Source organism: Vicugna pacos, chromosome 16 (genome assembly GCF_048564905.1).
Source record: "Vicugna pacos chromosome 16, VicPac4, whole genome shotgun sequence".
NCBI lineage: Eukaryota > Metazoa > Chordata > Mammalia > Artiodactyla > Camelidae > Vicugna > Vicugna pacos.
In genome coordinates this window covers 36,789,215-36,805,448 of record NC_133002.1, presented here as the reverse complement: position 1 = coordinate 36,805,448, position 16,234 = coordinate 36,789,215, and the positions used below count along the sequence as shown (strand labels likewise).

General features: G+C 42.9%; 1 protein-coding gene and 1 long non-coding RNA gene across 2 annotated transcripts in view; both read left to right on the top strand.

Moving 5' to 3' along the window:
* LOC140686308 (uncharacterized) overlaps nt 1-16,234 on the top strand; it is a 34,624-nt gene extending 18,390 nt beyond the window's left edge. The window contains exon 3 of the long non-coding RNA XR_012060030.1: nt 15,286-16,234. This is a non-coding gene — a long non-coding RNA (uncharacterized lncRNA). The remainder of the gene's footprint in view (nt 1-15,285) is intronic.
* Nucleotides 8,258-9,168, top strand: C16H8orf58 (chromosome 16 C8orf58 homolog). Its single transcript, XM_072940030.1, has one exon. It carries the CDS (start codon nt 8,281-8,283, stop codon nt 9,160-9,162), a length of 882 nt encoding a protein of 293 aa, XP_072796131.1. The 5' UTR covers nt 8,258-8,280; the 3' UTR covers nt 9,163-9,168.

The following is a 16,234-nucleotide window of genomic DNA, read 5'->3' as shown; positions in this document are numbered from 1 at the left end:
AGTGAATAGCCACAGGTTTTTTTGTTCTTTACCAAGCCTCACATCTTCTATTTCTTTTTCTTGCCTTATTGCACTGGATATGACTTCCCATTACAATACTAAATAGAAGTGGCGATGGTAGACATCCTCAATTTGTTCTAATTTCAAGGAGATATTTTTCAATACTTTACCATTAAGTGTGAAATTTGCTGTAGATTTTTCTGTTTGATATTATCAGATTAAGAAAATCTCCTTTATTCCTAGCTTGGTAAAAAAAATGTTATCATAAATAAATGTTTTTTTTATGAAATTTTTCACATATATTGAAAAATGACTTTACTCCTTTATACTTTTAATATGGAGAATTACATAATTTGTTTTCAAATGTGAAGCCAACCTCTCATTCCTGGAATAAATTCAAATTTGTCATGATGCATTGTCATGTTTATATAATACTGGATTTGGTTTCTATTATTTTGTTTAGGATTTATACATATGTTTTTACAGAAATTCTTCTGTAATTATCCTTTTTTCAGAGTCCTAGTTTGCTCTTGATATCAAGGTTATGCTGCCCTCATCCAAAAAGTTAGGAAGTGCTTTTCATTTTTCTCCTCTATTCTCTGTAAGAGTTTCTCTGTAAGAAAAATTTGTGTTATTTCTTTCTTTTTTTTTCAAAAGTAAAATATCTTGTATCTACCATTATTCTACAGAATAACTCAACTGCCCCCTAAATCCCACATTCCACCTCCCTTCCTTCCCTTGGGAACCACTGATCTTTTTACTGTTTCTATAGTTTGCCTTTTCCAGATTGTTGGACTCAGTATGTAGCTTTTTCAGACTGGCTCTTTTCACCTAGTAATATGTATTTAAGGCCACTTCATGTCTTTTCATGGCTTGACAGGTCATTTCTTTTTAGTGCTGAATAACATTCCATTATCTAGATATACCACAGTTTATCTATTCACCTACTGAGGACATCATGGTTCCTTCCAAGTTCTAGCAATTATGAATAAAGCTGCTATAAACATTCTTGTTTAGGCTTTTGTGTGGACATAAGTTTTCAATCATTTGGGTAAATACCAAAGGACACAATTTGCTGGATCATATGGTAAGAGTATGTTTAGATTTGGAAGAGACCACAAAACTGTCTTCTAAAGTAGCTATACCATTTTCCATTTCTACCAACAATGAATGTTCCTGTTTTCCACATCCTTACTGATGTTGTCAGTGTTTTGGATCTTGGACATTCTAATAGGTGTGTAGTTGTATCTTGTTGTTTTAATTTTCAGTGCCTTAGTGACATGTGATGTTGAGCATCTTCTCATATTCTTCTTTTCCATCTGTATTTCTTCTTTGGTGAGTTGTCTGTTTGGATCTTTGGCCCATTTTAAAATTGGATTATTCATTTTCTTAAGGTTGAGTTTTAAGAGTTCTTTATACATTTTAGTAACAGTCCTTTATCAAATATGTCTTTTATAAATATTTTCTCCTAATCCGTGGCTTGCCTTCTCATTCTCTTGACAGTGTCTTTTGCAGAATAGAAGAATTTTCATTTTATTGAAATTCAGCTTATCAAGTCTTTCTTTCATGGATCATGCCTTTGGCATACCTAAAAAGTCATCACCATACCCAAGGTTGTCTCTTACGTTATCATCTAGGAGTTTCATAGTTTTGCATCTTACATTTAAGTCTATGATTAATTCTGAGTTAATTTTTGTGAAGGGTGATAAGTCTGTGTGTAGATATACTTAATTTCACATGGATGTCCAGTTGTTCCAGCACCATTTATTTAAAAGACTATTTTTGCTCCATTGTATTGCCTTTATTCTTTTCTCAAAGGTCAGTTGACCATATTTATGTAGATCTATTTCTGGGCTCTCTAGGCTTTTCCATTGATCTACTTGTCAATGCTTTCACTGATAATATACTCTCTTCACTACTATAGCTTTATAGTGAATCTTCAAGTTGGGTAATATCAATCCTCTGACTATGTTCTTCTACTTCAATATTGTTTTCCCAATTTTAGATCTTCTGCTTCTCCATATAAACTTTATGATTAGTTTATTGATGTCCACAGAATAACTTGCTGGGATTTGGATTGAAATTGCTTTGAATCTGTAGATCAAATTGGGAAGAACTGATTTCATCAGTATTGCATCTTCCTGTTCATGAACATGGAATAGCACTACATCCATTTAGTTCTTTGACTACTTATATCAAAGTTTTGTCATTTTCCTCATATAGATCTTGTACATATTTTGTTAGGTTTCTGCCCAAGTATTTCTTTTTGTGGGTGCTAATATTGTGAGTTCTTTTTTTCAAATTTCACTTGTGCATTGCTAGTATATAGGAAAGTAATTAACTTTTGTTTAGTAACCTTGTATCCTGCAAACTTGCTATAACCACTTATTAGTTACAGGAGGTTTTGTTTTTTGGTCAGTTCTTTCAGATTTTGTACATAGACGATCATGTCATCTGTGAACTTTTTTTCCTTCCCAATCAGTATACATTTTATTTCCTTTTCTTGTCTTAATGCATTAGCTAGGTCTTCCAATACAGTGTTGAAAAAGTGTGGTGAGAAGTGACATCCTTGCCTTGTTCCTGATCTTAACAAGAAAGCTTCAAGTTTTTCACCATTAAGTATGGTGTTTAGCTGTAGGGTTTTTGTTTTTAACTTTTTTTATTTAAGTATAATTGATTTACCATGTTTCAGGTGTACAGCAAAGTGATTCAGTGTATGTATATACACATATATATATTTTTCAGATTATTTTCCATTATAGGTTATCACAAAATATTGAATACAGTTCTCTGTGCTATACAGTAGGTCCTTGTTGTTTATAGATTTTTGTTGATATGCTTTATCAAGAGGAGAAAGTTTCCCTCTATTTCTAGTTTTCTGAGAATATTTATCATGAGTGGGTGTTGGATTTTGTCAAACACTTTTTCTGTATCTAGTAATATGATCATGTGATTTTTATTCTTTAGCCTGTTGATATGATGGATTAAATTAATTGATTTCAAATACTGAATCAGCTTTGCATACCTGAAATAAGTCCCACTTGGTCATGGTGTGCAATTCTTTTGATCCATTGTTAGATTTGATTTGCTAATATTTTGCTGAGGATTTTTGCATCTATGTAATGTTTCTGTCATACATGAGCATACATATATTTCTTTTCATATTCTTTTTCATAATAGGTTACAAGTTATTGAATATAGTTCCCTGTGCTATACAGTATAAACTTGTTTATCTATTTTTTATACAGCAGTTAGTATCTGCAAAGGGTCTTGTTTTTTGATCCACTCTGATTATTTGTCTTTTAATTGAGGTATTTGGATTATTGATATTTAAAGTGGTTATTGGTATAGTTGGATTCATATCTACCATACTTGTTACTGTTTTATATTCGCTGCCCTTGTTCTTTGTTCCTGTTTTTGTCTTCCGCAATTTTTCTGCCTTTTGTACTTTAAATGGAGCATTTTATATGGTTCCATTTTTCTTTCCTCTCTTAGCATATTAATAATATTTCTTTTTTTAGTGGTTGCCTTAATGTTTGCAACATACCTTTACAGCTAATCCAGGTCCACTTTCAAATAACTATACAGCTTCATGTGTAGTATGGGTACCTTATAAAAACAAAATAATCCCAATTCTTCCCAGTCCCTTGTATTATTGCTGTCACTCATTTCACTTACACACACATAAGCATATATAATCAAATACATTGTTGCTTTTATTATCTTCCACAAAATTTGTCATTCCTTACCCCTTGTTCTATTCAGTCTCTCAACAGATTGGATGATGCTTTATTCATTCTGCTGAGTCAAACGCTAATCTCTTCCAGAAATATCCTCAGATACACCCCCAAAATAATGTTTTACCAACTGTCTAGGCATCCCCTAGCCCAATCAAACTGACACATAAAATCAGCCATCACACCATATCAACGGCATATTAGTCACAGTTGTTTTAAATTCCTGGTCTAGTAATTCCAACATCCTGCCATATCTGAGCCTGGCTTTGAGGCTTGCTGTCTGTCTCTTCAGACTGTGTTTTCCGTCTTTTAGTATGACTTGGAATTTTTTCCTGATAGCCAGATATGATGTGGTGGGTAAAAGCAACTGCAGTAAATAAGCCTTTAGTAATGTGGTGAGTTGTGGGGGGAGGGGAAGCATCCATGGTCCTCTGAGTAGGTCTTAGTCTCTTAATGAATCTGTACCTCTGGATTATGAACTTCATAAGTGCTTTTTGTTCCCTCTCTTAGGTGGGACAGGATGGTTAGAGTGGCTAGAATTGGGTGTTTCCCTTCCTCGAGTCAGTTAGACTCTAAAAAGCTCCAATAATTTAGGCTCTATTGAAATCGTTTCTCTTGAGGGCAAGCCTTGTTAAAAAGAACAGAAAGCTCTGGCTATTTTAAATTGGTTACTTTTCCCCTCCTCCTGCCAGAAGCGTGAGAATTTTCCCCCAATATTTACTGTGAGAAACTTGTGGAGTCTTGGAAGTAAAATTCACTAAAAAGTAGAATTACCATAACTGGGTCCCTGAAGTTTTTAGTTCTCAGGCTGTTCACACTGTGTCTCCTGAAATTCATCAATTATAGTTGAGGTTTTTCCTGCATCAGCACTGGTTCCTGCGGAGGTGTTTGCTTATGGGTTTCTGCAAAGTTAAGCTGTGATTTTTCAATACCTGCCTGCCTGCCTGCTCTCCAGCTTGAAGGGCAGCAATCTGCCCCATGATGGATCCAAGGAAGAGTGTTGACTTTTTCAGTTTGTTTAGTTTCTTAGTTGTTATTAGGGTGGCCTTATGACTTCCTAGCTCCTTACATGTTGGACTACAATCATCTTCAGTTTTTAAAGGACATTTTCTCTTTTTTCTTTTTCTGCCGGTTTGCCAGTAATTTTTACAGTATTTCACATATATCATTTCATTCTCTTCTTGCTTCCATAATTTCTGTGGAAATGTAGGATGTCAGTCTTAATGACAGCATACAGTTGGTCCTCCTTTTTAAAAAGACAGTCTGATAATCTCTGTCTTGGAGTATTTGATCATTTACATTTGATGCAATTATTAGTATGGTTGGTTCTAAATCTACCCATTTTCTATTTGTTTTCTTTTAGTCCTAGGTATTTTTTATTTCTTTTTTCTTCTTTTCCTGCTTTCTTTTTCACTAATTGACGGTTAAAAAACATTCCTTTTATCTCTACTAATGTCAATAGCTATGCTGCTTTTTACATCTGTTTACTGGTTGCTTTAGGACACAGGTTAGCATATGGCCCATGGCCTATTTTTTACGGTCTATAACAAACTTTATTTTTTAGAGCAGTTTTAGATTACAGAAAATTGTAAAGATAATACAGAGTTTCATATATCCTGTGCCCAGTTTCCCATGATATTAGCATCTTGTATTAATGTAGTCCATTTGTTAAAATGAATGAGCAATTAGTAATACATTAACTAAAGTTCATGCTTTATTGGGATTTCCTTCATTTTTGTAAATTGGGGTAAAATACACATAACACAAAAGTTACTATTTTATCCGTTTTTAACTACTCAGTTCAGAAGTGTTAAGTATATTCACATCACCATGCAACCAATCCCCAGAACTCTTTTCATCTTGCAAAACTGAGACTCTCTGCCCATTAAACAAAAACTCTCCATTTTCCCCCTCCCCTCAGCCCCTGACAACCATTTTACTTCCTGTATCTCTGAATTTGACTACTCTGGGTACCTCACATATGTGGAACAATAAAGTATTTGCCTTTTGTGACCCGTTTATTTCACTTAACGCCCTCAAGTTTCATCCATGTTGCAGCATGTGTCAAAACTTCCTTCCTTTTTAAGGCTGAATAATATTCCATTGCATGTATATCCCTCATTTTGTTTCTTCATTCATCTATCAGTGGACACTTGTGCTTATCCATTCATCCACCACCTACATTTTACCTAATGTCCTTTTTCTGTTCCAGGATCCAATCTAGGATATCAGGTTGCATTTAATCATCGTGTTTTCTCAGGCACCTCTGAGCTATTACAGTTTCTCCACCTTTCCTCTTTTATTTTTTTTTCTTGATAGCCTTGACCGTTTTGAGGAATAATAATCAGATAGCTTGTATTATATCCCTTCATTGGGATTTCTCCGATGCTTTTCTCATGCTTTGACTGGAGTTATAGGTTTTTTGAGGGAAGATGCATCATATAAAGAGTACATACTATCAGCATGACTTATCACTGTTGATATTGATCTTGAGCACCTGGTTAGGGTGGTGTTATCAAGTCTCTCTAAAATTACCCTCTTCGTCCCTTTCCATCATGTTGAGTAGTCACCATGCCCAGCCCACATTTAAGGAGTGGGAAGTTATGAACACTTCCTTCAGAGTTATCTATGTAAATTATTTGGGGGATTTTTGCCTGGGAGATTTGTTAGGAACGGTTTTTACGTTTTTTAAAGGCTGAAAAAATTCAGAAGAAGAAGAATATTTTGTGATATAAGAAAACAGTTTGAAGTCCAAATTTAAGAGTCTACAAATAAAGTTTCATTGGAACACAGTCAGGTTCACTCATTTAAGTATCGTCTAGAGCTGTTTTCACGCTACAACAGCAGAGCTGATTAATTGCAATGGGGACTGTATGACCTTCAACATCTAAAATATTTACTGTCTGGTCCTTTACAGAAAAAATTTGCTGACTCATGCTCTAAGGCTTACAATGTGCATCTTTAACTTATCACAGTCTTCCTTCAAATAATATCACTTTGTGTAAAAGTTAGAAACTTAAAATACTGTAGTCCAATTACCCCCTCTAATATTTTGTGTCATTGTTGTTATACGTTTTATTTCTACATATGTTGTAAACCCCACAATACATTGTTCTTCTTTTTGCTTTAAATAGTCAATTATGTTTAAACAATTTTTAAGTAAGAAAAACATATTTTATATTTATTGATGTATTTTCCATCTCTAGTTCCATTCATTCTTATGTGTAGATCCAAATTTCCATCTGGTATGTTCTTCTGCCTGAAAAACTTTCCTTAACATTTTTTAGAGTGTAGGTCGACTGATGATGAATTATCTCACTTTTGTGTGTGTGTGTGTGAAAAAGTTTCACTTTTAAGGATATTTTTACTAAATTTTTTAAACATTTTTTATTGATTTATAATCATTTTACAGTGTTGTGTCAAATTCCAGTGTAGAGCACAATTTTTCAGTTATACATGAACATATGTATATTCATTGTCACATATTTTCTTCGCTGTGAGCTACCAGAAGACCTTGTATATATTTCCCTGTGCTACACAGTATAATCTAGTTTATCTATTCTACATTTTGAAATCCCAGTCTGTCCCTTCCCACCCCCCTAGTTTTACTAAATTTAGAGACTTAGGTTGATAGTCCCTTTCCATCCACAACTTTAAAAATTGTATTCTATTGTCTTCTGGCTTGTGTAGTCTCTGACAATAAGTCTATGATAATTTTATCTTTGTCTCTATATGTAGTTTCCCTTTTACCTTCTGGCTTCTTTTAAGATTTTTCTCATTGTCACTGATTTTCAGCAATGTGATTACAATGGACCTCATTGTCGTTTTATGTCTTTATGAGTAGTGTTGAGACTCTTGGATCTTTGGGTTTCCAGTGTTTGTCAAATCTGGAAAAATTTTATTCAGTAGCTTTTGGTTTTCCCCTCTCTTTCTGAACTTTGGCTACAACTATGCTAGACACTCAATATCCTTCCATAGGTCACTGTGGTTCTCTTATGTTTTCAGTGTGCTTCCTTTATTTCTCTCTATGCTTCCTTTCAGAAACGTTCTGCTGATAGGTCTTTGTGTATCTTTGAGTTTACTGATCTCTTCTCCCACAATGTCTAATCTGCTGTTAGTCCCATCCCTTCAAAATATATTCAAAACACACTTAGGTTTTGTACTTTTCACCTCCGAGACTTCAATTTGTTCGTCTTATGGTTGTTTCTTTGAAGTAATGTGCCTTTATTTTCTTGGTGCTTTGAAGATTTTTCTCTTTTAAAAATCTCTGTTAAAAATCTTCCTTAAGGGGGAGGGTATAGCCCAAGCAGTAGAGCACATGCTTAGCATGCATGAGGTCCTGGGTTCAATCCCCAGTACCTCCTCTAAAAATAAATAAGTAAAACTAATTACCTCCCCACAACAACAACAAATAAATTTTTTTTTAAAGAAGTTTAAAAAAACTTCCTTAAAAATCTTTTAAGGGCCCGCCCGCCCGACAGCGGCGCGGGGACCGGCCGCGATCGCCGCTGCCCAGGCACCGTGTAGGGGCCGGACTGGGGCCATGCTGGGCCTGCGGCGCGTCTTCGCCGTGGAGCCGCTTGGCGGCCGGGATGTCACTGGCGAGGACCTGGCACGTGGCTGCCGAGTGCCTGGAGTCACCAGCACCTACAGACCGGATGCTGGTCCAGTGTACTCGTCACACTTCTGGGAGGGAGGTGGCAAGCTGAGAGGTCTTGAAAGGCAGATGCTGCTTCTCAAACTGGCCTCCCAGGACTCAGGAGTGGAGATGGTGGTTGGGGACAGCTCCCCAGCCACCTCACGGGGGCTTTCTCAAGACTCTCTGAACTTTGAGCCCATGGGGAGCCCTGAGGCCCTGGCTCTTGGGGCTGTGGAGCCTCCTGCCCACCTAAGACGGCTTCTTGCCAGCCGTAAGCTGGAGCAGGTGCTGGAGCGGGCCCGCCAGCTCCCGACTTCCCCTGCCAGCTTGTCACAACACTTCCGCTCCCTGAGCCCGCCCAGCCAGCCTGGGTGTGAAAAGCCTCTTTTTGGACCAGGGGGACAGGAGGCCACTGAGGCAGAGAGTGACCTAGAGGCACACCTGGAAGAAGCAGAGGTGGTGAGGCCTGAAGCCCAGGCCTGCCTCCCGGGGCAGGGTCTTCGCTACCTGGAACACCTGTGCCTAGTGCTGGAGCAGACGGCGAGGCTCCAGCAGTTCTACCTGCAGCTGCAGACTCGGAGGGCCTCTGGGGATCCTGAAGAGGAGTCGGAGGAGTCGGCTGTGGCCCCTTCATCTCCATCCTCTCATGCCCCAGGCAGTGAGGTCCATGAGCCGTGGGAGCAGCTCAGCCAGACTGAGGAGACAGGAGCAAAAACAGCTTCACCCCCAAAGGCAGAGGTCCCCAGCCCCAGCCCTCCCAGGCTGTCAGAGGCCCCAGCAGAGTGAGCTCACGCCTTCCCATCCTCCCAGGGACACAAGGTCAAGGTCCTCCTCAACCGGATCCAATGGAGGAGCCCTCGACCTGCTGAACCCACTGCCCTTCCTGAAGGTCCTGCCCGCAGGACTGCAGCAGGGGGCCTCCATGAAAGGCCTCCATGCCTCCCCCTCCGCAAGACCTTTATGCCATCGTTAGCAGTTAAGAAGCAAAGAACAAAAAACTTTTCTTTGCACTGAGACCTTCTGGTGCCAGGATGTGACCCCGAGTGGGAGGGAGCCTTCTTCCTCGCCCTTTGCCCTGTTGTGGGCACTGCCTGGAAAAGATGCTGACACTTGCCCTTCTCTCTGAGCCTGGGTCCATGGGAGGCCCCAAGATGTGGCATCTCCCAGGCTCCTCCCTGGTTGCCAGAAATCTCTGGGCTGCAGCAATGTGAACTAACTTATTTATCTATCATCCACAGAGTTTGTTCATCATAGTGATCTGTACCCAAATACAGCTTCTTTGTAATTGCTCTGTTCAACTTGATTTCTTCTGTCACATGTAGAAAAAAGTTGGCCAATAATATTGCTTCTGCCCCATGCTCTCTTTCCTCTCCTTTTTGGACTCCAGAAAAATATGTTAGATCTTTTCATTGTGTCACATGTAGCATTAATGCTATTTTATATGTTTCCCATCTTTTTCTTTTTCTCTGTCTGTGCTTCAATCTAGGTATTTTCTACTAACCAGTTTTCCAGTTCACTAATCCTCTCTCCTGCTCCATCTAATCCACTTTTAGATCTATGTAATCAATTCCTAATTTCAGTCATTGTATTTTTTCCATTTGAGGATTCCACTTGATTCTTTCCTCTTTATTTATTCCAATTCTCTCATGAAACTATCCAACTTTTAATCTATTTTATTATACAGAGGAATCAGTTACTTTACAACTGTGTCTGATAATTCCAATATCTGGGTCTCCTCTGAAACTGTTTTCTTTTCTCTTTATCTTGGATTTCAGGCATTCATTAGTCCACTTGGCATACATGACAATTAATTTTTCTTAATTTGAAGCAATCTCAAACTCATAGAAAGATCACAAATATAGTACAAAGAAACTTCTCCCTGACTCATTTTAGAGTAGCTTGCCATCACCTCCCTAACACTTCAATGTGTAATTCCTATGCACAAGGACATCCTCCTAGATAACCACAATACCACTATCAAGCTCAGGAAATTAACATTGGTACCTTCCTGCCCTCTAACCCACAGACTCCATTTGAGAGCTTCACCAGTGGTTCCAATAATATTTTTTATAGCAAAGAATCCAGTACAGAATCATATGTTACGTTCGGTGCTCAGGTATCTCCAGTCTCCTTCAATATGGAAAAGTTCTTCCATTCTTTCTTAACTTTAATGACACTTTTGCAGATTATAGGCCAGTTGTTTGGTAGACGGTCTCTTAATTAGGGCTCGTCCAAAGTTTCCTCATGACTAGATTCAGTTTATGAGTTTCGTGCAAGAATATCACAGAAGCGATACTGTTTCGCTCTCATTTCATCCTATCAGGTGATGCATGATTTTAGTTTGTCTCAGCGCTGTTGATGTTCGCTTTGATCACTTAAGTTGGTGTCTGTTAGTTTCTCCATTCTAACACTGTAAAGTTACTCTTATTTCCCCTTACAATTAAGTAGTTTGTGAGAAAGTGCTTTGAGAATGTGTAAATATCCCATTTCTCAACAAACTTTCCATCTGTTTATTTATTTATGTCAGTACAGAGTCATGGATTCTTATTTTATTCAGTAAGTTACAATCCATTAACACCATTATTTATTTTGTTGCTCAAATTATCAGTATCCAGCCAATGAAACTTTCTTCCAGCTGGCTTCTGCATCCTTTTGACAAGCCTGCATCATTCTTTGAATACCTTTTTTAAAGGACTTGAGGCATAATTTAGGTACCATTCAATTCACTCATTTTAAGTGTAAAATGTAATGAGTTTTAAGATATTCACATATATGTGCCCCCATCACCACAGTCAGTTTTAGAACATTTTCATCATCTCAAACGTAAACTTGTAATATTTAGCTATCTTCCCCCTATCCTCCCATCCCCACTTCAGCAGCCATTAATGTACTTTGTGTCTCTGAACATTTGCTTATTCTAGGCTTTAATATGAATGGAATCATACCATGTGTGGTCTTTGTGACTGGCTTCTTTCACTTAGCATAAGTTTTTGAGGTTCATTTAAATTGTGGATGTATAATTACTTCATTCCTTTTTGTAGCTAACTAATATTCCATTGTATGGATAGAACACATTTATTTGCCTGTTCATCAGTTGATGGGTATTCGGGTTGCTTCCATCTTTTGGTTATTATGAATAATATTGCTATAAACATTCAGGGATTAGTTTTTGTGTGGACACACATTTTCATTTCTCTTGGGTGTACATAGGAATGGAATTGCTAGGTCATACGGTAACTCGGTTTAGTCATATCTGAGTACGTCTTTACATTCCAACACAAGATGATCCAAGCTTATGTGTATTTCCCCCACCCCAGCCCTGTAACCAGCCATTTCTCAAAGAAGTCCTGGTTCCTTTCATACTGGACAGTGGCATTCAGAAATTAAGACAAGTGCTAATTATGCTCATTATTATTAAGATGTAACTGCTCCCAGACCCTCTCAGTGAATGAAGCTGGGAAATATACATATATATACATACATAAATGTACATGCATTGACACCTGCATGCATAATATAAACAACTACATACACACACAGCAACGTTTATTTCTATAACTGTTTATTTTGAAAATAATAAGTGCTTACTCATACCTCCAGTTCCAGTCCAACACTACAGGGTTCATTCTAGTTTTCATCCTTTTGCATATTCATAATACCTTTTGCCAGCAGTGAGAAGCCTGGTTCATTCCCTCAACAAATTCACTCATTAGGTCAGTCCTACAGTGGGTAACCAATGTTCCACTGCCACTGCTCCCCACCCCACAGACTCCTGCTCCTGGGCTGTGACACCCTGCCTTAGGCCACTCAAACCACCCCTTCCCCACCACATGGCTGTGCTCTTCACCCCAAGAGCTTCTGACATCCCTCCCAAGCTCCCCTCTGGAAGCCCTGCCCCACCCCTTCTAGGGATGCCCTTCTCACCCCCTGTGACTCCACCTCTCGGCCCTTGGCCACTGCCCTGGTCAGATGTCCTCTTCGCCCCCCTCAGGGTCCAATCTTCCTTACGGAGGGGGCCCCTAGTGGACATCCTCCTTTTCTTGTTTGGGTTTCGATGCCCTACACCAGGCTCCCATCCTCCTTAGATGCTCTCCTTTCTCGGCTGGAGCTCTGACATTTGGGCCAGCTTATCTGCCCACAGGACTGAACTGTGACCGACTCTCTCTCTCCCTCTCTGCTCTGACTGCCCCCCATTGGAGACGCCCACCGTCCTTACTTCAGCTGAGCTCCCACACCATGTTCTGGGCCACTGCCTTCCTGCCCCTTGCCCCAGGGACACCTACCTAGCTTGGCCCATCTAAAGACTTCTGGACTGAACTGTTCTTGAAGGGAATGGAAGGGAAGAGAAAAGAGAAAGAAAGAACAAGAATGGGGAGGTGGGGGAGGAAGAAGAAGTGTAGAAGGAAAAGAAAAAGCTCTGCTTGGCAGTTTCTGTTGAACGGCGGACATTGTGTGTGACATTGTAGAGTTTCTGGTTGACGCAGTGAATTTCATTTCCTCCTGGCAGCCAGACAAGCACAGGTACATTGTCCTGATGCAGAGAAGCTGATCTACTTTGCCCTTATTTCTGGGTGTGGCCCTTCCCAGGGTCTCAATTGGAAGCTGGTTTGAGCGGCAGAGGAGAGGATGGAAGCTCTTAAAAGAAATGCAGCTGGGGACGGGGGTGGGGGAAGCTATGCTCAGTGGTACAGCGCGTGCTTAGCATACACGAGGTTATCGCCATTAAGATAAATAAATAACCTAATTACCTCCCAACCCCCAAAAATTAAAAAACAAAGTAAAAACAATTTTTAAAACAATTAAAAAAAAATAAATGCAGCCTGGAAGAGGAGGAGTCAGGGTGCCTCGGGGGCTCAGGAGGAGGGCGGTGAGAGACACTAGGGCACATCTGTCCACAGATGGGAAGGAGGCCCGGCGACTGGGAGACGTGGGCGGCGCCCGCAGAACAAGAAGGTGGGGGGCAGGAGGGGGGCCCTTAGCCTGGAGAGGGTGGACTTTGTTCAGGCGTGGACACCACCTCACCCTCAGGCCCTCCAAGTGCACAGGAGGGCAGGTGGGACACTGCCTGCGTCTCCGTGGGCTGTGGTCTCCTGGAGTAGCTGGAGATGAGGTCACTGTGAGGGGGCAGCCATGATGGGGAGAGGAGTGAAGAAGGAACAGGGTACAGCCCGGGGACTGCGACTCAGTGACAGAGGGAGTTTAGTTTGGGAGGAGGGCAGTGAGGGCAGGGGAGCTTGCTGGGGAGGGATTTCAGTGAGAGGGAAGGGGCTGGGTAGAGACTGGGGGCTTATTAAGCAGGAGGGGCATGGAGGTCTAGGCAGGGAGCACCTGAGAGCAGTGACACTGTCCCCACTGACAGTGAGTGGCCCCCTCCCCACCCAGAGCCTCAGCCTCATTCTTTTCCAGGGCTGGGGGCGGGGAACTGCAGACTTTCTGCCTCCTGGTGGGTGTGGGGTCCTCCGATAAGCCTTTTCCCCCTGGGGTCCCAAGGCAGGCGGGTGTCCTGGGTGGAGGGTGGCAGTGGGCGTAGGGAAAGGGCGGGGGGCTCGCTCCCTTCACCACAGGGGCAAGCAGGGGGACCCGGAGCCCCGGGCTGGCTTTGTTTCTCATTTTGCTCTTGGCTCTTCTGGTGGAAAAATCAAAGCGCTCCCCTTGGTACAGCTGAGGCGGAGAGGGTGAGCTTGGCTGCGAGGCTGTCCTGGCAGCGAAGTCGAGAGGCAGGCGGGGCCTGGCTGGGGACAGACTGCCCCCCTTCTCAACCCCCTCAGCTTCGACGTGGCTCTCTGGGCCCAGGACTAAGTCCTGAGTCTGAGGTGGAGGGGGCTGGGGCCAGGAGGAGGCAAGTCCTGGGCTCCGGCTCAGCCTCAAGCCCGTAGCTCCCTCTCTCCCAAGGCTGCTCCCAGAACAGTCTTCAAAGGGTGATTTTTAAAGTCCCCTTGGAGTCCTAGAGGGAACCACTGGGAAGCTGTAGCAGGAGGCATTTGAGTCAAACTGGGACAGGCTTTCTCCTCACAGAGGGCTTTTTCCAGAGGGGAGGCAAGCTGTGTGCTCCGAGGGTTCCCCGGGCAACCGCTGGGCATTTCCGGAACACCTGAGGATGTGGGAAGCCTCGCTGCACACTGTCCATGTCACCTTCACGACCACCCCGAGCTCAGCATTGGCCATCCCCGTATTAGCGGTGAGGAACCTGAGGCTCCAAGAAGTCACAGGTTGCAGAGCCTGAAAGTGGCCGAGGCAGGATTTGAACCCAGGTGTCTTGCTCACTGGGTGATCTCTTTCCCCAACACGGGGACTGCTGGACAGCCTTTCCCCCAGGGCTCTCCCCTGGTGGGCTACCTAGCCAGGGAAAGAGCCTTGATGGAATCCTTAAGGTGCTTTGGGCCATGCCCCCACCTCAGCACCGTTCTTGGTCCCTCCTACTGTCCCCAGCCCCTTATTTGGCTGTGAGATGCCTGGGGTTATCTCCCTGAATCAGTCCTCGTCTTGTAGAGCTAGCACCACCCCCACTCCATTTTCCCAGCCGCCCCAGTCCCTGGTCCCGGCCCCCTCTCTCTCTAGCCTGATGGAAAGAGGAGCCCAGAGAGGAGCCCAACCGCTTTCCCTCTGGAATCTGCTGCCTCGGCTTTCAGATGGAGAAACCATCTGGAGTGTATTATGGGCAGTGGAGAAAGCTGAGAGCAGGAAAATGTGAGTTGGCCCCAGCAGCGGCGGCTCCTGTCTGCAGGAAGAGGGGCTCAGTGCTCTTCAGGGGATGGGCCAGCAGCTTCCCCCACCTCCTCAGTCCCTGGAAGGAGCAGATAAGAAATGTGCAGGAGAGAGTGGCCTGGGGAAGGCAAGGCTCAGGCTTCCAGACACCTTTGCGGAGCCCAGTTTGAAGCTGCTAATCTTATCCACCCTCCCATTTTACAGATGAGATCGGGGTCCAGAGACGGATACTGACTTCCCCAGGGTCACACAGCAAATCATGAGGGCAAGATCAGAATGAGAACCTTTCCACCCATATGCAAACACCAATGGACACTGGAAGTCCCCAGAGACAAGATGGAGGGACGTGCAGGAGCAAGGGGCCAGGCTAGAGGCTGGATGATTCTTCTCTCCCTTGCTTCAGATGAGTGAAGTGAAGGCGCAAAGGCTAACGAGAGCAGGAAAGAACATCCTTCATTCTTTTTGGGTCTCCATTCCTTGCCTCCCCTCCCATTCCTGCCCCACAAGCCACCCTCAGCGTGGCCCTGGGGTCGGGCCTCTCGGCTCTTCCTCTGGGTCCCAGGAGACCCTCCTCCACACGGGGCCTCAGCTCCAGACGTGGCAGGACGAGCAGGAGGAGTGAGGTTTCTCTGTTCCCTCCCAAGTGCTGCGCTGGCGGCTCCCGAAATAAAAATCAAATGTGGGCTTGGCAGAGAGAGCAGGGTGGGAGAAGCAGCCAGCCGACAGCGCAGAGCGCTGGGACTTCATTCTTTCCATTGTAACTTCACCTCCTAACCTCTGGCATTTTAATTATTCTCCTACCCGCTTGTTCTCCCTGGGCCAGAGGGTGAGCTCACCCTTTCCTCTCTAGCCTGGGAGGGGGTGGCCACTGCCTGGACCCCCAGTCGCCATCCTGCTCCTGGGAAGCTCGGTGGGGGCCAGGCTCGGGGCACCGCCTTGCTGCTCCCTCCTGCTTCTGCAGTCCCTGGGGTGGGGTGGGGTGGGGAGCTGGAGGGGCCTGTCTCCCCGGCGGCCAGCCTGGCACCTAAGGTTCCATTATATTGTGAATTCCATAATGTGAATCATTACGTCTTCACACCCACTGCTCCATTTAATGGTGGCCACTGTCTTAAGCTGAGGCATCACCGGCTCACCACCCATTTTGTGGACACCG